Source organism: Onychostoma macrolepis, chromosome 16 (genome assembly GCF_012432095.1).
Source record: "Onychostoma macrolepis isolate SWU-2019 chromosome 16, ASM1243209v1, whole genome shotgun sequence".
NCBI lineage: Eukaryota > Metazoa > Chordata > Actinopteri > Cypriniformes > Cyprinidae > Onychostoma > Onychostoma macrolepis.
This window is the reverse complement of record NC_081170.1, coordinates 10,074,766-10,102,358: the sequence shown is the minus strand read 5'-3', so window position 1 is coordinate 10,102,358 and position 27,593 is coordinate 10,074,766. Positions and strand designations below refer to the sequence as shown.

The following is a 27,593-nucleotide window of genomic DNA, read 5'->3' as shown; positions in this document are numbered from 1 at the left end:
GGGTTGAAATATTACCCATTATTTGTGTGAGTGTGTATGTGTGTGTGTGTGTGTGTGTAAACATAAATGATGAATAAAATTTCTAAATATATATATATATTAATTAATTAATTTGCATTGTTGATCTTTTATTTTTGTTTTTAAATCACAAAAATCTAACCTTTCATTGGATAATAAGAATTTAAAATGGGGGGAAATATCATTATGAAATAAATGTTTTTCTCAAATACACGTTGGACACAATTATTGGCACCCCTAGAAATTCTTATGAGTAAAATATCTCTGAAATATATTCCCATTCATATTCACAATTTTGAGCACACCAGCGTGATTATGAACATGAAATGATCCAGCCATGGCTTCCTTTTTTCACAGAAATATAAATAGGACGGAAAACAAAGCCCAAATTCCCTTAATCATCTATCACAATGAGAAAAACCCAAAAATATATTTATGATGAGCAGCAAACGATAATTGAGCTTCACAAATTAGTGAAGTGGCTTTAAGAAAAGAGCTAGAGCAGTGAAAATTCCCATTTCCACCATCAGGGCAATAATTAAGAATTTCCAATCAACATAAAATTTTACGAAACTGCCTGAAAGAGGACATGTGTCTATATTGTCCTAATGCACGGTGAGAAGGAGAGTTTGAGTGGCTAAAGACTCTCCAAGGACCACAGCTGGAGAATTGCAGAAAATAGTTGAGTCTCGGGGTCAGAAAACCTTAAAAAAATGGTCAAACAGCACCTACATCACCACATGTTGTTTGGGAGGGTTTCAAGAAACATTCTCCTAGCTCATCCAAAAACAAACTCCAGCATATTCAGTTATCAGAAACGACTGGAACTTCAAATGGGACTGGCTTCTATGGTCAGATGAAACAAAAAAATGAGCTTTTCAGCAGCAAACACTCAAGATGAGTTTGGTGAACACAGGGATAAAAAGTACCCCATGTGTACAATGAAATATACTGCTGTATTTTTGATGTTGTGAGCCTATATTTCTGCTGGAGGTCCTGGACATCTTGTTTAGACACATGACATCATGGATTCTATCAAATACCAACAGATAAAAAAAATCAATAAGTGACTGACTCTGTTAGAAATCTTATAATGGGCCATGTTTGGTTCTTCCAACTGTACAATAATCCAAACACAAACCTCAAAAACAACACAAAAATGGGTCACTGAGCACAAAACCAAGCTTCTGCTATGGCCATTCCAGTCCTCTGACATGAACCCTATAGACAATGAGTGGGGTGAACTGAAGAGAAGAAGCACCAACATGGAGCTGGGAATCTAAAGGGTCTGGAGTGATTCTGGATGAAGGAATGGTCTCTGATCTCTTGTCAGGTGTTCTCTAACCTCATCAGGCATTATAGGAGAAAATTTAGAGCTGTTAAACTGGCAAATGGAGGTTTCAAAAAGTATTGAATAAAAGGGTGCCGTTAATTGTGGCCAATGTGTATTAGAGAAAAACATTAATTTCATAATGATATTTGCTGTAACGGGGCAGGCGAGACGTGAGACGTGCGGATCCAAGTGCAAGCTTTTATTTACAGGCATGGTCATAAATACAGGTAGGGTCGAGCAATGGCAAACAGGTATGGCAGGGACAAGACAAAGAGTAATCCTAGGGCAAGCAAAGGTCGGTCGACAGCGAACAGTATCCGAAGGGGCTAGGCAGAGAGATAATCCAAGTACATGAGCTATAATCCAGGCAAGGGAAATAATCAGAGTCCGAACAGGGAGACAGGGGTAAACACTAGGAACACAGACTAGAAAACAACAAAAGTTCCGTATCGCAGCTAACACTAGGGGAGTGAAAAACGCAGAACAATACAGGAACTTAAAAGAAACGCGGAGTGGCACAGAAAGGGTTAATCCAGGAAACACGGGTAGAAATAAACACAGGTGAACAGGTAATGCAAGACTAGGGTACAGACAAGGGCTCTGTAGAGTAGCTACGGCTAGGGGAGCGGTAAACGCATACAATACTCGGCAAAGAGGGAAACAAAGTCCAGGGTTTATATAAGCGGCTTCCAGACACTCCACACAGTCTATAATCCAGGAGGGAGGTGGAGCGGAGGCGGAACAGGGGGAGGGATGGAGGGCCAGGTCCCTGTGGAAGCGGAGTGGTCTGGGATCGAGGTAGAGCTGGCACAGCAGGAAACCTGGGCGGAGCCGGCGGGACTGGAGTCCACCAGGGTGGAGCAGACGAGACCGGAGCCCACCAGGGCGGAGCCGATGGGGCAGACGAGACCGGAGCCCACCAGGGCAGAGCCGACGGACCTGGTGCCCACCAGGGCGGAGCAGAAGACCACCACAGCGGAGCAGGTGGAACAGAAGACCACCAGAGAGGAGCAGACAGACCCGAAGACCACCACTTCTGGCTGCAACAGGACAGGGAGAGAATTCACTGGTGGCCTCCATAGCCGTGATAGGGCAGGACGAGAGTTCACTGACGGCCTCCATAGCCATGACAGGACAGAACGAGAGTTCATTGACGGCCTCCATAGCCATGACAGGACAGAACGCGAGTTCAGGGACAGCCCTTCTGGCTGTGACAGCACAGGACGAGAGTTCATTGACGGCCTCCATAGCCGTGACAGGACAGAACGTGAGTTCAGGGGCGGCCCTTCTGGCTGCGACAGGACAGGACGAGAGTTCACTGACGGCCTCCATAGCCGTGACAGGACAGAACGAGAGTTCATTGACGGCCTCCATAGCTGTGACGGGACAGGACGAGAGTTCAGGAACAGCCCTTCTGGCTGCGACAGGACAGGACGAAGAATCAAGGATGGCCTCCGTGGCTGTGGCAGAGCAAGACGAGAGTTGGTGAGTGGATACCACTGACACCTCCGGAGGTTCTGCAGCAGTTGCCGCCACCTCTGGAAGTTCTACAGCGGTAACAGTCTCCTCGACCGCAACTCGACAGACCGAGAGAACATTGCAGGGCGCTACCACCATACAAGGGGCTGAAGCGAGCCCCACCACTTCTGGAGGTTCTGCAGCATGTGCCGCCACCTCGGGCAGTTCTGCGGTGGTGTACGCAGCCCAAACGCAACATAAAGTGATTCCCATCAGGGGAAGCGCTTCGGACAGGGGAATATGCAAAAGAACAGGAGGGTTAGAGTGAGTGGGTTTGGGGATACCAGCTGAGTATGCAGACACCAGCGGTACATCCCTCAAACTAGACATCAAACCGAGATAATGGAAGACTGACCTTGATGATCTGGGTGTGTCAGCCGTGACGGACTGTGACTCTGGACGGTCAGCGGAGACGTGACCCGACTCTGGACGGTCAGCGGAGACGTGACCCGACTCTGGACGGTCAGCGGAGACGTGCTGCTGCGACTCCGGAAGGTCAGCGGAGACGTGCTGCTGTGACTCTGGATGACTAGCTGTAATGTGACGAGACTCTAGGAGATCAGCTGAGACGTGAAGTGACTCTGGACGGTCAGCTGAGACGTGCTGTGACTCTGGACGGTCAGCTGAGACGTGCTGTGACTCTGGACGGTCAGCTGAGACGTGAACAACTGAGAAGTGCTGTGACTCTGGACGGTCAGCTGTGACGTGAACAGCTGAGACGTGCTGTGACTCTGGACGAGCAGCTGTGACGTGCTGCGGTGACTCTGGACGAGCAGCTGTGACGTGCCGCTGTGACTCCGGACGAGCAGCGGAGACGCGCCGCTGTGACTCCGGACGAGCAGCGGAGACGTGCTGCTGTGACTCCGGACGAGCAGCGGAGACGTGCTGCTGTGACTCCGGACGAGCAGCGGAGACGTGAACAGCTGAGAAGTGTTGTGACTCTGGACGGTCAGCTGTGACGTGAACAGCTGAGACGTGCTACTGTGACTCTGGACGAACAGCTGTGACGTGCTGCTGTGACTCTGGACGAACAGCTGTGACGTGCTGCTGTGACTCTGGACGAACAGCTGTGACGTGCTGCTGTGACTCTGGACGAACAGCGTAGATCTGCTGTGACTCTGGGAGATCAGCGTAGACGTGACTTTAGGAGATCAGCTGAGGCGTGAAGTGACTCTGGATGGTCAGCTGAGACGTGACTCGATTGATGACGACCAACTGTGACTTGATTTGATTCTCTGACATCAACTGTGACTTGACTTGGTTCTTTAACATCAACTGTGACTTGGCTGGACTCATAACGATCAACTGTAACTTGCCAACGTTGACTTGACTTAGCTCTTTACTGGCAGCAATGACATGACGGGGTGTTGTTGTGGCCGCCATTTTGTGAACGGGCTCCGGTGTCGCTGCCATTTTAGTCACAAACGCGGTGTTATTTTCCTCCTCCGCAACACCCACAGTAAATGAAGAGCCAACACATAACAGAGCATAGTCTAAAAACTGACTGAGTGAGCAACGTGGACCCTCACAAATAAGCTTTGATTTTAGTGGTTGATTAATGCCGTCACAGAAGAAATAAATCAAGACATCATCTGGAAAGTCAGAATAATTAGCAATGTCTAGATATTTTTGGGTAAAGTCCTCAAGTGACCGTATACCCTGCTTGAGGGCTAATAATCGTCTTGAAGTGTACATACCAGGCCAGTATTGTTCATGAAAGCCGCTGGATCCTTGTATGGCCGAGTATTCTGTAACGGGGCAGGCGAGACGTGAGACGTGCGGATCCAAGTGCAAGCTTTTATTTACAGGCATGGTCATAAATACAGGCAGGGTCGAGCAATGGCAAACAGGTATGGCAGGGACAAGACAAAGAGTAATCCTAGGGCAAGCAAAGGTGGGTCGACAGCGAACAGTATCCGAAGGGGCTAGGCAGAGAGATAATCCAAGTACATGAGCTATAATCCAGGCAATGGAAATAATCAGAGTCCGAACAGGGAGACAGGGGTAAACACTAGGAACACAGACTAGAAAACAACAAAAGTTCCGTATCGCAGCTAACACTAGGGGAGTGAAAAACGCAGAACAATACAGGAACTTAAAAGAAACACGGAATGGCACAGAAAGGGTTAATCCAGGAAACACGGGTAGAAATAAACACAGGTGAACAGGTAATGCAAGACTAGGGTACAGACAAGGGCTCTGTAGAATAGCTACGGCTAGGGGAGCGGTAAGCGCATACAATACTCGGCAAAGACTGAAACAAAGTCCAGGGTTTATATAAGGTGTGTGATCAGTGTGTGCGTGGGATCAGGTGTGCGTGTGATTAGTGCAATGAGTGATTGGTGACAGCTGTGATCAGTGTTGGATGATGGGAAATGAAGTCCATTGTGAAGTGTGGTGTGAAAGTCCATGTGGTGAGCGAGTGACCTCTGGTGGTGGGTGAATGGAAGTGCAGACCAGATTCGTGACATTTGCCCCATTTGAAATTCTTATTATCCAATGAAAGGTTAGATTTTTGAGATTTTTTAAATAAAAGATCAAAAGGATTAACAATGCAGATTAATTTTCATAGCCTTCTTTGATCATATTTACCAAGGGTGCCGATATTTTTGGCCTTGACTGTATGTGTGTATGTGTGTATGTATGTATGTAATTAGAAATATATTACATGTATATAAGCTGTGTACTGGTGGGTTAAATCAAACTAAGGTGCAGCTGGAAAAGGTGTACAGTATAGATGCACACGAAATACACTTAAGTACAATCTTGATACACTTTATTTTAAATAGCTTATGTCTGGGCACTTACATTTATAATTACATTGTATAAAGTCTACAACACATGTAACAATCTTTTAGTTACATAAGTAGCTGTGTGATAGACTCGGTCTGTTACATACAGTATGTGTAACAGTAGCTGCCTATTACAGGTACATAATTACAAACTGTAAGTACATGCTTTTCCATAACTTGTAAGTACATTTTGTTTGATGTAAGTACAACGGCTACTACTAAGTACTTAACTAGGTAATTACTCTGTATTATTGACACCTTAAAATGAAATGTTACCGTGATTTTTAATGGTAGTAAAATTTATCTATCAGTAGTTATAATAATAGTAGTGGTAATACCTTATTTTAAGACCAATTCTCACTATTAACTAGTTGCTTATTAGCATGCATATTAGCATATTGGCTGTTTATTAGTATTATATATTAATGCCTTATTCTGCATGACCATATCCTTGATCCCTTAACCTGACCCAATACATAAACTTAACAGCTACCTTACGAATTATTAAAAAGCAGCAAATTATATGTTTATTAAGTTTATACTTATGTGAATATGTGTTACCATAGTAGTATAATATTTACTATAGCTCTATTACTATACATATTATTTTGATATTACATAAAAAAACAAAACTGTGCACCAGTGAAACATTCATTAGATAATGGTTAATTATTATTTTAGATTAAATTTAATGTACCTCATTTTGAAATACATAGACAGAGATTCTTTTGTTTTTAATATAGGAATTTTATATCAGTTCACAGACCTCCCTGCAGAATCTTCATGGACTTCCAGGCTAAAAACCCTGACATTGAAGCACAAAATCTAGAATAACCGTGTCTGGATAGTTTTTCCGTTAAGCCCAAATCATTTTAAACTTAGGCTCACATTGATTGTTTTCACAGACAGCTGGATTTTTAGGGGCCCTCTGCCAGAGCATTGTCATTTAAGACCACTTTTTGTGGTCCAACTGCACAAGCCCCACCTGTTCCTTGAATCCTTTGAGCTGCAGCAATCAAGCAATAAATAAGCTGCCAATTTGAATGCACTGAGGCTGTTAGACTGGCAAAGATCAAAGCCTTCTGTGTTAGCACTGCAAATACAGCATAGAGCTGAGCACCTCCCCTCCCTAAAACAAAACCTACACACCGAGCATAATTAGCCAGCATCTCCCCAGGCACTAGCTTAGCTGGCACACTCTTCTCCACTACTGTCAGAGCAGCAATGACGGGCATCAGTACAGCTATCGCAAACACAATATGCTCTTTTATTTTCTTGTTTGCAAAAATCAGCCATTTTATGTGCAGTCCCTTGACATCATTCTGGAGATTGCTTTATGATTCTGCTTTCTTGGTGAAAGCGGCCTTACGTAAGTCTAATTATGCCCCTCAGGACCACGCAGGCCACTCAAGGACTCCGAAGAACATTTAAATGAAGAAAGAATAGGTGCGCAATACAAAGATAAGACTATCACTTGGAGCAATAGCTCACCCAGAAATAAAAATTCTGTCATTATTTTTTTAATTCTCATGTCATTTCAAACCTCTGTTGTTTTATTTCAGTTAAAAACAAAAGGAGACATTTCTGAACGATTATTACACAGCTTTTGCGATACAAAGACAAGCTCTCGATCTGAAAAGAGTAAAAAAAACCCCCAAAAAACCCCACCATAATAGCACAATAACTATTTTAATTATTATTATTATTATTATTACTACAGCAGTAGTAGTAGTAGCAGCAGTAGTAGTACAGTAGTATTACCTTTTATGTTTTTAATAAATATATGAATTATCCATTTTGTGCATTATTGTTATTCTTATTCTTAGGGTGAATCCCATTTCTCTGTCTTACCCCTTCCCCTACGTCTTACCCCTAACCCTTGTCCCTCGAAACCGAGTGGTAAGCGCTAGGGGTGAAAACATACCCCTATGAAATGAGACACCACTTGGTTACGGTTACGTCATCATACACCGTCGCTAGCTGGCTGCTACGTCACCAGAGCCGACAAGTGTTGATCACGAACTTTGGATCGTTTTACAAACTTGTTAAAACTGTAGACATGCATGGAGTTCATTCAAGGCTAGTCTGCGGGACTGTTGTGCAAATCAGCAATGTAACGTCAGCGTCGCAAACTAGCGATTTTTTAAAAACGTTTCAATTAAGAACATGGTTGCAAATATATATGTACAGGACTGTCTAGAGCACAAAACAAGACTGTCGTAATTTTTAAATAAATTATTTAAGCCGAAAATACTTGATTGTTGCCGGTTGCGCAGTGTGTTCTGGGTACCCCTCGGTTTCAAGTAAGCTCGCGAAAATGCTTGGTTTTAAGGGGTATCTACCCCTTCCCCTTAGCCCTACCCCTCGATCAAAACAAGAATTGGGATAGCCCTTACTCTCATGTGAACGCGCAAAACTAAGGGGAAGGGGTAAGGGGAAGGGGTAAGACAGAGAAATGGGATTCACCCTAAATCTTAATTATTACCCTTATTGTTGTTGTTGTTTTTGTACAATAGTAGCACCTTTTTGTTTTGTATTCAGTTTTTAGGAGTAAATTTATTCATTACTGTATTACAAAATTTCAGGGTTTTTTAAAATTATTATTATTATTTTACAATAGTAGTACCATGTTTAATTTATTTAATAGTAAATTTCTACACACACATACATATATAAAAGCTTATGTATGCCATGTATGTGTATATCTCTATCTATCTATCTATCTATAGAAGATGTTGAATTCTTAGAAAATAACAGCATAACATAACATAACATAACATAACATAACATAACATAACATAACATAACATAACATAACATAACATAACATATAACATAACATAACATAACATAACATAACATAACATATAACATAACATAACATCATATTTGGAACAATATGAGGGAGAATAATATACAGTATCTCACAGAAGTGAGTACACCCCTCACATTTTTGCAAATATTTTATTATAACTTTTTATGTGACAGCACTGAAAAAATGACACTTTGCTACAATGTAAAGTAGTGAGTGTACAGCTTGTATAACAGTGTAAATTTGCTGTCTCCTCAAAATAACTCAGCACGCAACCATTAATATCTAAACCGAGCTGAGCTGCAGCACGGTGGCCAAGACCATACAGTGGATTAACAGGACAGGTTCCACTCAGAACAGGCCTCGCCATGGTCGACCCAAGAAGTTGAGTGCACGTGCTCAGCGTCATATCCAGAGGTTGTGTTTGGGAAATAGACGTATGAGTGCTGCCAGCATTGCTGCAGAGGTTGAAGGGGTGGGGGGTCAGCCTTTCAGTGCTAAGACCATACGCCGCACACTGCATCAAATTGGTCTGCATGGCTGTCGTCCCAGAAGGAAGCCTCTTCTAAAGATGATGTACAAGAAAACCCGTGAACAGTTTGCTGAAGACAAGCAGACTAAGGACATGGATTACTGGAACCATGTCCTGTGGTCTGATGAGGCCAAGATAAAATTATTTGGTTCAGATGGTGTCAAGCTTGTGTGGCGGCAACCAGGTGAGGAGCACAAAGACAAGTGTGTCTTGCCTACAGTCAAGCATGGTGGTGGGAGTGTCATGGTCTGGGGCTGCATGAGTGCTGCCGGCACTGGGGAGCTGCAGTTCATTGAGGGAACCATGAATGCCAACATGTACTGTGACATACTGAAGCAGAGACTGGGCCGCAGGGCAGTATTCCAACATGATAATGACCCCAAACACACCTCCAAGACAACCACTGTCTTGCTAAAGAAGCTAGGGTAAAGGTGATGGACTGGCCAAGCATGTCTCCAGACCTAAACCCTATTGAGCATCTGTGGGGCATCCTGAAACAGAAGGTGGAGGAGCGCAAAGTCTCTAACATCCACCAGCTCCGTGGACTCCAGTGGCAACCTGTGAAGCTCTGGTGAACTCCATGCCCAAGAGGGTTAAGGCAGTGCTGGAAAATAATAGTGGCCACACAAAATATTGACACTTTGGGCCCAATTTGGACATTTTCACTTAGAGGTGTACTCACTTTTGTGGCCAGCGGTTTAGACATTAATGGCTGTGTGTTGAGTTATTTAAATTTACACTGTTATACAAGCTGTACACTCACTACTTTACATTGTAGCAAAGTGTCATTTCTTCAGTGTTGTCACATGAAAAGATATAATAAAATATTTACAAAAATGTGAGGGGTGTACTCGGTGAGATACTGTAAATAATGATTGGATTGGATTTTAATTTTGGGGTGAACTGTCACTTATGGAAAGGTCAGGTAGCAGTAGCTGAATTTTGTTTTGTTTCTTAAATATGAAGCCACATTTAGATTATTTTTCCATATTATGTAAGACTTCTGTGTGCTTAGAGCATGTACTGTGCTTTAAAGGGCAAAAGTTACACTATTCACACAACACTTGTATTTCTTAGCTCCAGTGAAGTGTGTAAGAGTGAAATTTGGGGAACTTATGGGTCACAAAAAAACAAAACAAAAAAACATGGGGGTTACTGGATGTTTCTTTAAGAGCAGCACAACCTGACACTGAGCACAAGCTTGAGAATCTGATACTGAGTTTGACTGACATTTCAATCTGTCTGTGGCCGGTGTGGAGTATAGTTCTGCACGCTAGTACCTCTGTTTTCTGATCAGAAGCTGATGAATGGCTGGCCCGTTTATCCAACTGCCTTGTAATGCAGAGAAACATTAGTGACATGGTTTATCTGTCCTGGCTTTTTGAATCTTAGGGTCTGTAAATGTTCAAAAGAGATTTGATTTTCATACATATACTGTATAAATGATTAGGCACAAATGGCCGCTGAAAATTCAGCATTGCCATCACAGGAATACATTACATTAACATTTTAAAACATATATGTGGGGGTATTCCCCCCACAAATGTAACAGTATTTTTATTTTATTTTATCTTATCTTAATAGTGACAACCAGTTCAGTTGAAGTCAACTGAATATGAGGGTTAAAGATGTTTATAAACATATTTAAAAATAATATATATATACAATTTAGTTTCAACAATTTAGTCTTGAACAACATTCAGAAATTCAGTAAATTGGTGACACACAATAAATGGTGATGCAGCCGCTGTGGCATTCACACAGGGTTGGTCTCAGACTTTGAGTGAGAGATAGACTGGCATTTTGGAAAGGTAGAACAGCTGTAGGCTCCGTTTGGGTGGCGGGCTTCTGAGGAGACATGCAGCAGGGGTGGACGGATGGATGACTAGAGTAATGACAAGTGCTTCAAGCAAATGATGAATAACACACTTGCAGCATATGCATTTCATATAGAATTTAAAAAGTGCATTGATGTGGCAGTGAAGTAAGTGGTGCTCTTAAGAAAGCCATTCAACACTGCAGAGCCTGTATCATACAATAAAAGGGCACAACGTAGTCATGGAGCCAAATAGCATTGCTTAGAATTTCTAAGCTATTTAGTTTGAATGATAGCTAAATTTATTTGAATTACCACACCAGTGCTCTGCTGTGTGAAGAAATGTTCTGTTCCCTGGCTGTCTTCTGTTAAAGTTATGGTGAAAACTGGTAGATGTTATTTCTGGTAATTCTTTGTAAAAAAAAAAAAAAAAATACAGTGGCATTTCTTTCTGCAGGGGGTCTTTTTAGCAGTACCGGTAGTACCGACTCAGTTTAGTACCTTCTGAAAGCTTTCAGAGGCTCCAGTACATCTTTGTGTTTCTATTTAAAAAGGCAAAGGTGTATATTTCCAATGTGTTTTGCAGGGTTGTGCTTGGTACATTGAAACATGAGTCTGTTGAGTGCTTGAAAACAATGCTCGATTAAAAACTTAAAGCGCTTTTTTCCCACATGTCCTTTTGAAAGCAATATTTAGTAGTAAAATATTTAAGAGATTTAAGGAAGTTATTTATTGCATTTTTTTACTTTATTATTAGCTTATTTTATTTTATTTATTTTTTCAAATAGTACTAAAAATAAAACAAAATAAAATAAACCTAAATAGAAATATTAAAAACAATAATAAAAAAAATGGCTACATCACAAAGTTGCTAAAGCTAAAAATTTAAACTGAAATTAAAATGTTTCACATTCACAAAATAGTTAAAATATTTATTAGGAATGTGTTACAACAGTTTTTGCTCTGCTATAAAAAGTGTAAAAGAGATTTTTGGGGTTTTGTAAGAGTTTTCCACAGACATGTCTCTTCAGCCGTCAAGCCATGTTGATTAAACTTCACTTATGGCAGTCTACAGTGTGCAGCATCATAGACTGGTCAATTTTCTTCCTATATGAGATACAGAATGCAGACAAAATAGTACCACCACTGTGAATAATTATCTGTCTTACAGGGCATGTTGTCTTTTTATATGCTGTGTTGTAGATATGACAGTACCTGTGATGATTTATGATACAGCCATAATCTGATATTCCACTGCTTCACCTCATTTGTGTGTATCGCCCACACAGTAGCTCCCCTCACAGGCCAGACTCATAAGCAAAACTCACTTCAGCGACTTGTACCCTTTACCGTTTTTATTGGAAGGCTTGAGGTTTAGAATTGTAATGTTATTCATTTGGGCCAGTGAATATTTAATCTTGTCTATCTATCTATCTATCTATCTATCTATCTATCTATCTATCTATCTATCTATCTATCTATCTATCTATCTATCTATCTATCTATCTATCTACCTACCTACCTACCTACCTGCCTACCTGCCTACCTGCCTATCTATAAGATGAGAAAAAAAAGGTGGTGACTTGACAGAATGTCCTGTTATATTAGGCAACCATTGCAGTAAAGATTGATGAAGAGCAAATTATTTTTAAGCCATTATTGTTTTGCATTTAGAATGCTAGCTTTTGCATAGTAGTAGTTAGGTAGTAGAAGCTTTTTATATGAGTGAGTGAATAAATGATTATGTAAAAATTAAGAAACTGAATACAGTTTTGAGGACACATATAAAATCAGCTTGTTGCTGTTTAATTGAGGCTTCCTACAGTATTCAGTAAAATGTTGAATTTAAAACTTAGACAGACTTACTGAACTAAACGGGAAAATTATTATTTTTAATTTTTTAATTTTTTATTTTTTGCGTGGGACCAGTCTGTACATTATATGTTAATAAACCGAATAAACGTACTATGTGTGTGTATAAATATTTCAATATGGCACAAAGTGATGTTTTGGAGGTGCAGAGTGAAAGTTGCCTTTTTGGAGTGTGTTATCCGTCAAAACAGGTTTTATCCTTCTTTTTTCACTACAGGTGCTCTCACTCACTTATTTCTGATGGTCAGAGCTCTCAGAGCTGATTGTCTAGCAGTGTGAGCGAACGCTCTTTTTCTCAAGCTATTATGAAGCTATCAGCCACCAACTGACTGTTCGAGGTTTCTTTTTTCTCATTCTATCATACGCAGTTCACGCTATACTTTCTAACCCTCTCTTGGAGTTACACACGCCCAGCTGGCAGCTTCTAAATATGGAGATTTCAGGTTGTTAGCCCCAGGGGAGCTTTGATACATGCTGCGTTTAGTTCAGGACTTGAAATCAGAAACACAGAGGGTAGTCATATCACATTATCTTCACCTAGCGTAACACGTCAGCATCATCCAGGGCACATTTCAGCTCTTATAAATGCATAAAAACACTGCAATGTTGCTTGACCATAGCTCCATGTACTGTGATATTTACTGCAATGAGGTTATCACCTCTATATAAGGAACCCTGATTTCACCTCAAGCTATTTTATTTCAAGTGTTCTTTTTTCAGACATACTGAATGTGGCTCATTCTTATTTCCTTTAAATCAGTGAACCGTTCAGAAATACAGATTGCAAGAAATACACAGCAAAAAATTAAACAAAACTAATTTTAGTAAAGTTGATACTTTAAGGAAGAATAAAACTGTATATATATATATATATAGTCTTAGTAGTATTGTTATTTACATTACAATTATACACTATTAAGCTTGTGTGGAGAACCATGGGGTTGTTTCAAGCCTTCAGATCATGATAGCCATTTTGAACCTGTGCCCATTCATTTTGTTGGGCCTTTCACTTTAGATCATCACCTTTTATCAATGACACTGCCAGGACTGCACAGAGAGTACAAAAACTCGGACTGAAGCCAGCATGTTCTTTATTAAGAGACATTCATTTTGTTCAGAGCTGCCTCATTGTGTTAGCTTAAGCAATAATAGTGTAGTTTCAATTTAAGGAGTCATTTAGCAGATGTGCTTATCCAAAAAGCCTAAAAATACACTTATTATAGGACAATCCCCCTGGAGCAACCTGGGGTTAAGTGCCTTGATTACCAGCTCTAAGCTTTAACCACTGCAGCCCAGTTTTGTATGTTAAAGGTAATGTGTGTCACTTTATTTCACTGTTGAAATACTCCTTATTTTTCGCTAGTACTTTGTCCAAGCTTAATATGTAGCAGCATCTAAAAGTAGACCATTTTTGGATTAATCTCCCAAAAGTAGTCCCCTCACAGTATATTCAGTGTCACACTATTCAATTTTAGTATATTTTAGTATTATTCATATACTATTGTAGTGTTTAATAAACCTGTGATATATATATATATATATATATATATATATATATATATATATATATATATATATATATATTAGGATTCTCTGATTAATAAAAAGTTAAAAGAACAGCATTTATTTAAAAAAAAAAAAAAAACTGTGTTACAATATACAATGCTATTCAAAAGGTTGAGGTCAGTAAATTTTTTCTTTCTTTTTTTTAATAAGAAATTAATCCTTTTATTCAGGAGGGATAAAGACTTATATTGTTTCTTATATTTTGAATCTTCTTTGTATTCATCAAATAATCAAAGAAAAAATTATCACATGTTCCAAAAAACAATATGAAGCAGCACAACAGTTTCAACACTCATAATAAATAATCATATTAGAATGATTTCTGAAGGATCATGTTACACTGGTTACATCATTACTCCAGTCATGAAGACTGGAGTAATGATGCTGAAAATTCAGCACTGCATCACAGAAATAAATTATATTTTAAAGTATAAAGTATAAACCAATATTAGAAATTGCAATAAGATTTCACAATATTACTGTTTTTTTTTTTTTTTTTTTAAACATAAAAATATTACGGATCCCAAACTTTTGAGCGGCAGTGTATATATATTTTTACATTTTACATTTGTGCTGTGCTGAAAATCATTTGCTTAATTTGGTGTTCCCGGTCAAAAATGACCAGCCTTTTAATAATTGTTTGTAAATTTCTAATTTTTTTTATGTTATCCCCAAATCTTATTATTCACAAATAATGCTTTTTTCACTCAAAAACTGAGGCTCATAAACTGAGATCAATCAGTTCCAAAAAGAAATGCAAATACGTAGGCACAAAGTAATTATATAACATAATGAGAAATTGTATCTTTTTTTGACAAGGAACAGCACAAGTGTAACAAGGTGTGGAAAAACATGGCCAAAAAGTACACAAATGATCAGTTTTTTGGGAAATCGTTGTGCCCTGTGTGAGGAAAAAACGCTCAGTTTTAGTCCAAAGTCATAAAATTACCGAGTATTTTTGGGGAAAAGAAAATCCTCTCTAGTTCAAAATGAATGAAACACAAGGGTTATGTTTTTCATAATTTTTTTATGTTTTATTTGATTTCAGCTTTAATTTAATTACTGCTATCAAAACCTTTGTTTGAGCATACTAGCCTGCCCGACAACAGCAACTCTGGCTCAGCCAATGGTGTGAGTTTAGGGTGGGGCTACTTGTATGTTTGGCCTATGACCGATGGATAGTGTTCATGAAACCTGTTTGAAAACAGTTTTTTGCAGTTGTGTTTAAAGATGCCAATGGAGCAGATATGACTCCTTCCATCTTTGAAATGATGCGGTTTTATTTTAAATTAAAAAGGCTGAATTGGCTGTTCATTTTTGGGATTTACAAAAACAGTAATTTTAGTGCATCTTTCACCAGTAACACCAGAGGGCTCTCTTTTGACTGAATATATATAAAATGTCATGTTGGACTTTATTACTTTATTATTTCACAATATTTCACATATCTTGTCCATCCATCACCTGTCTGTCAGTTATTTTAAAGTGGACACAAACCACAAACAATTTCTCAATTCACCTGGAAATCTCAGCAGCCCTGCAGTATATAGTCAATCACTACAACTCTCCTATCCGTCTTTTCCTCAGACAAATCTCTCTCTGAGCTTTCCTCAGTGTTTTCTTGTCTTAGATAGGCCGTCTGATGGCTTACAGTCATTCTTACATTCACTCCTGTCAGTCTGTGCTCCTGCAAAACTTCCTGGCATGTTGCATTCATAGAAGTGTCAGTCATCTTCTGTTTGGGAGAGTGTGTTTTTTTCCATGACATCTATAGCCTTATCAGTCCACACATTTAATTGTGTGGCTGCAGCGGTTGCTGCCAGCGGCTCTCGCTGAAGTGTGCGTGCGTTTGTGGTGCAACGCAGACCCGTATGTCAGATGCAGCAGATGTCTGACATTTTGTATCTAATGAAACAAAGGCGGACCCTTTGAGTCCTATCAGACCCGTGTTTGTGCGCTCTCTCCCTATATCTTGTTCTCTATCTTTCTCTTTCCAAATAACAGAATGATGTTTGACATGAGCAACTTAATCACAGCTCTAGGAAAAAGAGCATCGATCTGATCCACATGACACTTGGACTGTCTTCTGCTGTTCAACATTAAGGCTAGGTTTTGGAAAGGAAATCCAGGCACATTTCTTGAACATGGTAAATATAGTACAAATTGTGCATTGAAAATAAAAAATAAAAAAAAACTGTTCTTTTACACCTACAATTCATCAAAGAATCATAAAACACTTAACACTTATAATAATATTTCACAATGCTACAGTTTTTACTGTTTCTTTTTTTCCTTTCAAAAACATTAAAAATACCAACCCCAAACTTTTGAAAGGTAGTGTATATTATAAGTACTTTTGTCTTGTTTCTAGAAATATTGTCCTTTGTCTTCATTCTAGTAAAAATATCTAAAAATAAACATTTTAAAAATATATTTTTTAAATACTGGATTTTATTTACCTAGATAAACCTAAAATAATATCACTGTAATGTTTTTTTTTTTTTTTTTGATTATATAATTTAATATTGTGTCCATGATCACATAAATGATGCAGTTAACTTAAAATAACTTCATATATCCAAAAAGTTTTTTTTTTTTCTGATTTTATTTTTATTTTTTCCTGATTTTTATGTTTTTGACCAAACAGTTGATGGTAGCCAACGACTTCCATAGTATGGAGGAAAAAAAGATAACCTACTATGAAAGTCAAAGGCCTTTTTTGGTTTCCAACGTTCTTCAAAATATCTTTTATGTTCAACAAAAGAAAGAAAAACTAGTACAGATTTAGAACAACTTGAGGGTGAATAAATGATGGCAAAATTTTCATTTTTGAGTGAATGTATCCCTTTAAAGAAGAAGAAAGAAAAAACTATTTGTCTGCAGTGTGGAAAGAAAAATTATTTTTTTACTGGCTACTGAAAATGGACATGACTGGTTTCCACTTAGTTCAACGAGGGACATAAGTTGCAAAAGTACTTGTCATAGTTTTGGTACTCTTCAGATCTATCTCCTTGATTGATCTGAACTGGGAAGTTACAGCTGTAGAACTTCCAACTGCTTCATTGGTTCATGTTACCCAAAGCACTCAACCGTATCTCGACCTCTCAAAGTGGCCCGTCTGTGAAGCCACCTCCACTGCACAGTCTCAGGGGATGGCAAGACTGTGGGTCTTCATGAAAGGGTAACATGAAGAGGAACGGTGGGTTTGGGGTCATAAGTGAGCTCTGGAACTCTGTGTGGTTATTATAACCCTTATAAATTATGTAAAGTGGTACACCTCAGCCCCCAGGGCTACCCAGACTCCCCCTGGGTAGAAGGGCACAGAGTGCTCTCAAAATCAATATGTCACTTTCTGACTGTTTATACAGTACATAAAGACACAAACATACTCATGTGCATGTTAACTTACTGAATGAATTCAAGCCATAGGTTTATTAATTGTTTTGCTTATTTGTTTATTGCTTTTGGTGGGTCTCAAATATACATGCTACCATTTAAAGGTTTTGGGTCAGTAATATTTCCCATGCTTTTATACAGAAAGGGTGCATTAAATTGAGCAAAAGTAATGGTATTGCTGTTCTTTTTAACTTTTTTATTCATCAAAGAGTCCATAAAAAAGTGTCATGGTTTCTACGAAAATATTAAGCAGCACAACTATTTTTTAGATTGATAATAATAAGAAATGTTTCTTGAGCACCAAATCAGCATACAGGTGCATCTCAATAAATTAGAATGTCGTGGAAAAGTTCATTTATTTCAGTAATTCGACTCAAATTGTGAAACTCGTGTATTAAATAAATTCAGTGAACACAGACTGAAGTAGTTTAAGTCTTTGGTTCTTTTAATTGTGATGATTTTGGATCACATTTAACAAAAACCCACCAATTCACTATCTCAACAAATTAGAATACTTCTTAAGACCAAAAAAAAACAAAACATTTTTAGTGAATTGTTGGCCTTCTGGAAAGTATCTTCATTTACTGTATATGTACTCAATACTTGGTAGGGGCTCCTTTTGCTTTAATTACTGCCTCAATTCGGCGTGGCATGGAGGTGATCAGTTTGTGGCACTGCTGAGGTGGTATGGAAGCCCATGTTTCTTTGACAGTGGCCTTCAGCTCATCTGCATTTTTTGGTCTCTTGTTTCTCATTTTCCTCTTGACAATACCCATAGATTCTCTATGGGGTTCAGGTCTGGTGAGTTTGCTGGCCAGTCAAGCACACCAACACCATGGTCATTTAACCAACTTTTGGTGCTTTTGGCAGTGTGGGCAAGTGCCAAATCCTGCTGGAAAATGAAATCAGCATCTTCAAAAAGCTGATCAGCAGAAGTAAGCATGAAGTGCTCCAACATTTCTTGGTAAACGGGTGCAGTGACTTTGGTTTTCAAAAAACACAATGGACCAACACCAGCAGATGACATTACACCCCAAATCATCACAGACTGTGGAAACTTAACACTGGACTTCAAGCAACTTGGGCTATGAGCTTCTCCACCCTTCCTCCAGACTCCAGGACCTTGGTTTCCAAATTAAATACAATACTTGCTCTCATCTGAACGGAGGACTTTGGACCACTGGGCAACAGTCCAGTTCTTCTTCTCCTTAGCCCAGGTAAGACGCCTCTGACGTTATTAGTAGCCAAATTCCTTGACACATCTGCGTGTGGTGGCTCTTGATGCCTTGACCCCTGCCTCAGTCCATTCCTTGTGAAGTTCTCCCAAATTCTTGAATCGATTTTGCTTGACAATCCTCATAAGGCTGCGGTTCTCTCGGTTGGTTGTGCATCTTTTTCTTCCACACTTTTTCCTTCCACTCAACTTTCTGTTAACATGCTTGGATACAGCACTCTGTGAACAGCCAACTTCTTTGGCAATGAATGTTTGTGGCTTACCCTCCTTGTGAAGGGTGTCAATGATTGTCTTCTGGACTACTGTCAGATCAGCAGTCTTCCCCATGATTGTGTAGCCTATTGTAGTAATCAAACTGAGAGACCATTTTGAAGGCTCAGGAAACCTTTGCAGGTGTTTTGAGTTGATTAGCTGATTGGCATGTCACCATATTCTAATTTGTTGAGATAGTGAATTGGTGGGTTTTTGTTAAATGTGAGCCAAAATCATCACAATTAAAATAACCAAAGACTTAAACTACTTCAGTCTGTGTGCATTGAATTTATTTAATACACGAGTTTCACAATTTGAGTTGAATTACTGAAATAAATGAACTTTTCCATGACATTCTAATTTATCGAGATGCACCTGTATTAGAATGATTTCTGAAGGGTCATGTGACACTGAAGACTGGAGTAATGATGCAGAAAATTCAGATTTACCTTCACAGGAATAAATTGCATTTAAAAAAATATAATACAATTGAAAAAAAATAAAATAAAATAAAAAAATAAAAAAATAAACTTTTAAATTACAATAATATTTCACAATCTCACTGTTTTTACTGTATTTTTGTCAAATAAACACAGCCTTGGTATAAGCATGAAAACATTTTTCCAAACCCAAAAATTCCAACTGTAGTGTACATACTGTATATGTTATTTTGTATATAAAATACATATTTATATGTGGATATTTTTGGGGCGCTAAATTCTGTCTTTTTATAATACTATTATAGTGGATATCTCACCAGGCAGATGTCATTACTGTATGTTTGATAGATAATATAGCAAATTATTTGTCTAAAAGTTTATTCAAACTGTAAAGTTTGTTTAGATCACTTATGTAATTTCTTCATATTTCATCAGACTTTTATTTTTCCCCAGACTTCCTTCAGTGAGGTTGAATTGTGTTTGCTAGTATGACTTATGTTTTGATTTATTCTGAATTCAGTGCCTGTTAGCTACAAACCCAATTCTCAAAGGAGATGCAGCTCCATGGAGAAGTGTTTACTAATGCAGCCATTCTAAACATTACAGTAAATTAACTTATGATTGCTCTAACTACATGTGTATTGTGCTGTTTTTTCTTCACCATCCTTTAAATTTCTCCCATCCAATCAAGCGTAATGACACTCCATAGCCTGTCGTTTCTACACACTGAATTTAAATTGCGCAAATGCCTTGGTGGGAAAAATAAATATGTTGCTCTGTGATTGTGCTGACTGCCACAGAGAGAAAATGCAGAAACTCTTTAGTAATGTGTGATTTGCTAGGGGCCATTTTGGCTCCGGTCAAACGGTTTGTGCCAAGAACCAGGATGGCTGCCAGTTTCCCAAACAATTACAGACACCTGTGATGAATGGCTCAATGGTTTGAGCTCCACTGACCCAGCTGCACTTGCATAGGGTTGTGTATGGAGACAAAAAGGCCTGTGAGCAGGAGATAGACTCAGGCTTTAGAAGACACCATGTTGCTTCAGGCCTGTGTAGAGGGAATTTTGACATGAAACAGCACCAGAAGAAGAGCTTTGCTTTTAACATGTTTGTTCTCTATGTTGTATGTTTTTGATATGTTATGACTGAGTATATTATGATAGTGTTGTCATAATAACATAATTTGAGTCACCAATAACTATACCAGTATTTCACAAGTTTTGATTTTCCATCTACTGAATAAAAACAACATCTTTTAACCTTTAAAATATATACAAATTTAAAATATATAATATTAACTATAATGTATAATACAAATCGCAAATTTGCATTTCTTTTTATTACTTTTTTAAAAACAAAATCAAATGACCAGAAGGTACACAGACCTAACAATTCGTTATTATCATTATTATCATCTTGATTTTATTTTCAGTTTATCTTTTCAATTTAAGTTAGTTTTTGTTAGTTTCACTATCATCAAGTTTTAGTTTGATTTCAGTTTTTCAGAGTTTTCCGTTTATTTAATTTTATTTTGGTTTTAGTATTTTAGTGTCATCAATAACTATAGTGAGGAAAATAAGTATTTGAACACCCTGCTATTTTGCAAGTTCTCCCACTTAGAAATCATGGAGGGTCTGAAATTGTCATCGAGGTGCATGTCCACTGTGAGAGACATAATCTAAAAAAAATCCAGAAATCACAATGTATGATTTTTAACTATTTATTTGTATGATACAGCTGCAAATAAGTATTTGAACACCTGAGAAAATCAATGTTAATATTTGGTACAGTAGCCTTTGTTTGCAATTACAGAGGTCAAACGTTTCCTGTAGTTTTTCACCAGGTTTGCACACACTGCAGGAGGGATTTTGGCCCACCTCCACACAGATCTTCTCTAGATCAGTCAGGTTTCTGGCCTGTCGCTGAGAAACACGGAGTTTGAGCTCCTCCAAAGATTCTCTATTGGGTTTAGGTCTGAGACTGGCTAGGCCACGCCAGAACCTTGATATGCTTCTTACAGAGCCACTCCTTGGTTATCCTGGCTGTGTGCTTCGGGTCATTGTCATGTTGGAAGACCCAGCCTCGACCCATCTTCAATGCTCTAACTGAGGGAAGGAGGTTGTTCCCCAAAATCTCGCAATACATGGCCCCGGTCATCCTCTCCTTAATACAGTGCAGTCGCCCTGTCCCATGTGCAGAAAAACACCCCAAAGATGATGCTACCACCCCATGCTTCACAGTAGGGATGGTGTTCTTGGATGGTACTCATCATTCTTCTTCCTCCAAACACGTTTAGTGGAATTATGACCAAAAAGTTCTATTTTGGTCTCATCTGACCACATGACTTTCTCCCATGACTCCTCTGGATCATCCAAATGGTCATTGGCAAACTTAAGTCGGGCCTGGACATGTGCTGGTTTAAGCAGGGGAACCTTCCATGCCATGCATGATTTCAAACCATGACGTCTTAGTGTATTACCAACAGTAACCTTGGAAACGGTGGTCCCAGCTCTTTTCAGGTCATTGACCAGCTCCTCCCGTGTAGTTCTGGACCGATTTCTCACCTTTCTTAGGATCATTGAGACCCCACGAGGTGAGATCTTGCATGGAGCCCCAGTCCGAGGGAGATTGACAGTCATGTTTAGCTTCTTCCATTTTCTAATGATTGCTCCAACAGTGGACCTTTTTTCACCAAGCTGCTTGGCAATTTCCCCGTAGCCCTTTCCAGCCTTGTGGAGGTGTACAATTTTGTCTCTAGTGTCTTTGGACAGCTCTTTGGTCTTGGCCATGTTAGTAGTTGGATTCTTACTGATTGTATGGGGTGGACAGGTGTCTTTATGCAGCTAACGACCTCAAACAGGTGCATCTAATTTAGGATAATAAATGGAGTGGAGGTGGACATTTTAAAGGCAGACTAACAGGTCTTTGAGGGTCAGAATTCTAGCTGATAGACAGGTGTTCAAATACTTATTTGCAGCTGTATCATACAAATAAATAGTTAAAAAATCATACATTGTGATTTCTGGATTTTTTTTTAGATTATGTCTCTCACAGTGGAAATGCACCTACGATGACAATTTTAGACCCCTCCATGATTTCTAAGTGGGAGAACTTGCAAAATAGCAGGGTGTTCAAATACTTATTTTCCTCACTGTATACCCGTATTTCACAATAATTGATACCATATTGAATTATGTATTGAATAAAAACTTATTTTAAACTTTAAAATATATACAAATAAAAATATTAAATATATATACAATATACATAAAAATAAATGATAAAATATGAATATCTACAAATGTTAGGGTTATTATTAATCTGAATTTTTTATTTTTAAGCTATTTTCAGTTCATTTTAGTTTAGTTCCACTATTGTCAAGTTTTTTATTTTTTATTTTTTTTTAATATAGTTTTTATTTAATTTTAGTATTTTTCCAAGTTATTACGCTAAATGGTGTCATTTAAAATCAGTTGAAATGTGTTAAATTTCTCTGAAGTTACCATGCAATTAAAATAAAATGAATTGATGGCTATTTTATTTCATTGTAGTTTCTTTGGGAGTCATGAAAATGTATATTAGCTTCTTTTTATTTTTTCTCAGTGATGTTTTAAAATTAATTAAGTAATGGACATAGTCTATTAGATATAATTAGTATAACGTTTATTTATTAGAGCTGATCTACACCCACTTATAAGCATCAGCTTCTGTTTATGTGTGATAATGTGTAATTGGTCTTCATTAAGATCTATTTCCTTTCTGTCTCTCTACCGCATTTGTTGTTGTTTAATTTATTTAAAGTAACACAAGAAGCATGAGACTGCATACAATATCACTTCAGAGCACTGTGATGTTTGCTTTACTCACCTCTGAGCTGCAACCTCTGTTTTGTTTTTGCAGAGAGACATGCTGGACGTCAATCAGATTATGAAGGACTTGGCCAGCATGGTGCATGAACAAGGAGACACCATAGGTGAGATCTTATTTGTGTGTGTGTGTGTGTGTGTGTGTGTGTGTGTGTGTGTTCGTGGCTCTGTGTTTCCAGTTAAGAGTCTATTGACTCATCCTTGTTTGTCTGGCCTTTTATTGATAATCACTTCTCCCCCCATATCTATCCCATAATCCCCTGCTGTGCTGAGGTGAAGTTTCAGAGGAGAGAACAAGACATCGCCTTCACCAGCTCAATACATGACAGACAGAGAGCTAGTCTCTACAGGCCTCTGGAGGAGAGTAAGATCAGAGAAGATCCTCAAAGATTCAATTTATAGTTAACAGGCAGAGAAAGACAGACCGATTTTAAATGGGAAGCATGATTTAGGAGCCGAGTCCCTGGTTACACGCAGAAAGCAGGGATAATAGTGTTGTTGCTTACTTGTTTGGAAAATGTTTAGCCTAAACTTTTGATATTTTATCTTGGACACATCAGCAGTCATGACCTGTCAGTTAAATTTATGAAACCAATCTGAATACAATCAAACTAGAAAACTATTTTATTTTATTTTATTTATTTATTTTATTATTATTATTTTTTTTTTTTGTATAGTCAGTATTTGATATTTATTTTAAAATTCTAATTTCTCCTATTTTTAGATTGAGATTATGTTTTCCATTATATAATACCCAAATCATAAAATATTTAAACATATTAAAATAATTTTTCATACTGAACATTATGATGTTGAGATGCTTAAATTCACTTGATTTTAGTTTTTAGTGTTTTATTTAGATTTTTTTTTATTTTTTTTTTATGAATACTAGTATAGAATATAAATAATACAAATTGATTTTAATATCAGCCAACATCAAAATAATTGTTGGCCTTTCTGTATCGGCCAGAATTTTAAAATCAGTGGATCTTTAGTGATAAATATTACTGTAAATCAAAATGCTGTATCACTGACGTTTCACAAATCTTGGGGGCGTGAACCATTATTATGTGGCCCCACCCACATGCCATGATGTCTGAATTTATATTTTTATTTATTTATGTTTGCCTTTTTTGTACTGAAATATAAATTAAACTATATGTAAGTCATATGGTTTTCAAAGTATATGAGGGGGTGAGTAAATAAATTTTTAGGTCTATATCTTTTTAAGACTTTTCAGATTTTATGTTTATTGCACATTCATGTCATTCTTGTGCTCCTTTATTTATTGTTGAACACAGACTGCTGGGTGTGAGTGCACATCAGTATTACATATACCTCAACTTCAAATATAAAATATTCTATAGAGCTGAATATGGTTACATAAGATCAGAAACCCTTAGCCGTGGCCTCTCTGTTGGAAAATGCCCATTCCTGTTCTAATTGGTACCCATCCAGCACAGTGTCCTTTCGTCCGGCTGTTTTAATTAATCCTGTGTGTACTGTACATTCAACAGGCCAGATGAGTAAAGATACTATTCCTTCAGGAGAGGTTAAGGATGTACTTTGCACATTCTTCATCCTAATTTAACACCCTCGCGGTCACAATACAACAGCAGCCCAAGGAAAAAGGAGAGAAAATGGAGAAGTAACACAATAAGGAAGGAGTTCACAAGAGAAAAGGGAGATTGAAACTGTCCTTGTCCCCAACTTCCTTCCTCGCACGGACACTTAACATTTACACAGGGAAATGATGTCAGACACGTTGAAGGTTATCACAAGTTATGACTAGCGAAATAACCAGAATCTAGTGGGACACACAGTATACAATAAACCACCCAATAACACTGTTCTGCCCTTTAGAAGGACACTTGAGGATGTAGGTGGACTACATTTTGTTTTATTTTCATCTATGCCACTTTTGGGTCTTCTCATTATGCTACATCCATTTATGATTTTCATAGTATAATAATGTATTTAATATTACAGGGGTTTCTCTTCCCCTGTAAACTTTGTTTAAAAGATTATTCATTTGTCCAAACCCAAGCCTATCCAGTCTACTTTTTTAGGTATTCCTGATACTTTTCCATAAAATTAAGCCAGAAACCTTGACCGCTCTGTAGGGCAAAATAGCATATACCATTTGTTGATAAGTCGATACCAGAATGCATCGTGTTGAGGTCTGTTTATTCAAACATTCATAATTGTTCATTTAGCTATGACAGAGCTAACAAAGGAAACTATTTGATTCTATTTTATTAAAATAATTTTATATTCCTATTTCATATTTTACATGCTGAACATAATAAAACTTATTTTTTTTCATTTATTCTTTCATTAAAAATTACATTTAACCCAACTTTGGCATTAGAAATGCTATTTTGCTATTAGAAATAATTGTGAAATTAGTAAAATGTTGTACTTCACATAATGAGTGATATTGGTATACATGTTAATTTCAGTCTGTTATGAGCAGGGTTATTATCATTAAGTAAAATTAAAACCATAAAAAAACATTACTTTAAATAAAATAAAATAAAATAATTTATTTTACTTGTTACTTATTTTATTTCCTTGCCAAGGCAACATTTATCTGTATCGTTTAGGTTAAAGTACTAAAATAACCAAAACTAGATAAACTAAAATGTAATGCTATAAAAAAATAAAATAAAATAAAAATAAAAATATATTTCATATATCAAATGATAGAATGACAAAAAGCACAACAAAATTGTGCTTTTAAGAAATTAATAAAACTTAAGTTGAAAATGAAAATAAAAGCAGAGAATATAAAAACAAAATCTAATTCAAAATATGAACAAAAACTATATTAGTATACTAAAATAAAACTGATTATGAGTTTCCACTTTAGTTGCCTAATTAGACAGTTCACATCAAGCTTTGAAAAAGACTATGTCAGCCACATACTGAAAGTTTTCATGGAAGTAAAGCCACTCAACTCATACTTCTTTCTCTTTTTCAACACACTGAGCACATGCAAGGTCTGGATGGGGGGGATTTAGAACATGTGTGCACCTCCAACTGTCATCTTTCATATCCCAAAGATTTTATTTTTCCCTTTAAAGCCACAGCTTAAGAATGAAATGAAAGCTGGTATTCTTCATGTGGTTGTGATATGTTTCTGGAGATATGCCCTCCTGCAGAGTCACTCTCTTAGACCATGATTTTGAAGTGTGTGAAATTGTATACACCAACATATGCACATGCAAACATTTCATAAATGCCAATTAGAAAACAATATTGGCGTTTAGAAAACAACATCCAGGTGTGATGTTTTCTGGAGGTCTTCGTCAGATCAGGCAGGGAAGTAAGGCTAGAACAAAAGCCTATGTGACACATTTCTGTTTTGCTCAGAGTCCATTAGAGTTTAAAGAACAAAGTCGTGACATGTACTTGAATGAAATGGGTTGTGCTGTGCTATTAGTTGTCCAGTGACAAAAGTACATGCAAAAAAACAGTACATGGAAATATATGATAAATTCTTATGCTAGTTTATGAATAAACTCAACATGTATAATATGAGATGTATTATTTATATATACGCACACACATATTATACATGTTTTATGTAATATATTCATCATATTTTTATTGTAAAAACTTATTTATAGAAAATTTATTTTTGCTGTCTTTTAAATTTTTTTTTTTTTTTTTTTTTCACACAATTTAATTTATTGAAATCGGGCAAGTCGGTTACAAAGTCAATTCCCAAGTGTGACCACGGCCGCTGAGGTATGGGTAATGGCACAAGCTTGAAGGATAGGGGCCGTTCTGAAGGCAGTCTTGAGCTGTTCGAAGGCTTTGTGGGTGCTGGAGTTCCAGGACAGGGACTTGGGCATACCTCTGAGCAAAGAACTTAATGGGACTGAAATCCTTAATGAAGCGACGATAGAAGTTTGCGAATCCTAAAAAGCTCTGGAGCTCTTTCACTGACTGGGGAGGAGTCCATTCCTTAATGGCCTTCACCTGGTCGATCTGAATACCCTCTTGGCCGATGATGTACCCCAAGAACTGCACCATGTGGCGATGGAATTCGCACTTCTCCAGCTTCAGATAGACGTGGTGTTGGCGAAGCTTCCGGAGGATATGCGTCACGGCAATGGTCGGCCAGGTTCCGGGAGTA

At 37.9% G+C, this 27,593-nt stretch overlaps 1 protein-coding gene across 11 annotated transcripts in view; it reads left to right on the top strand.

Annotated features, from left to right (window-relative positions):
- The window catches only part of tsnare1 (T-SNARE Domain Containing 1), a 138,641-nt gene that overhangs the window by 69,911 nt on the left and 41,137 nt on the right, over positions 1-27,593 (top strand). For 10 of the 11 annotated variants that reach the window (XM_058747950.1, XM_058747958.1, XM_058747949.1 and 7 more), the window contains one exon: positions 23,484-23,556. In XM_058747950.1, coding sequence (XP_058603933.1) covers positions 23,484-23,556 — 73 coding nt within the window. Of the gene's footprint in view, positions 1-23,483; positions 23,557-24,966; positions 25,272-27,593 lie in introns of those variants that run through there. The other variant, XM_058747959.1, reaches the window with a different exon arrangement.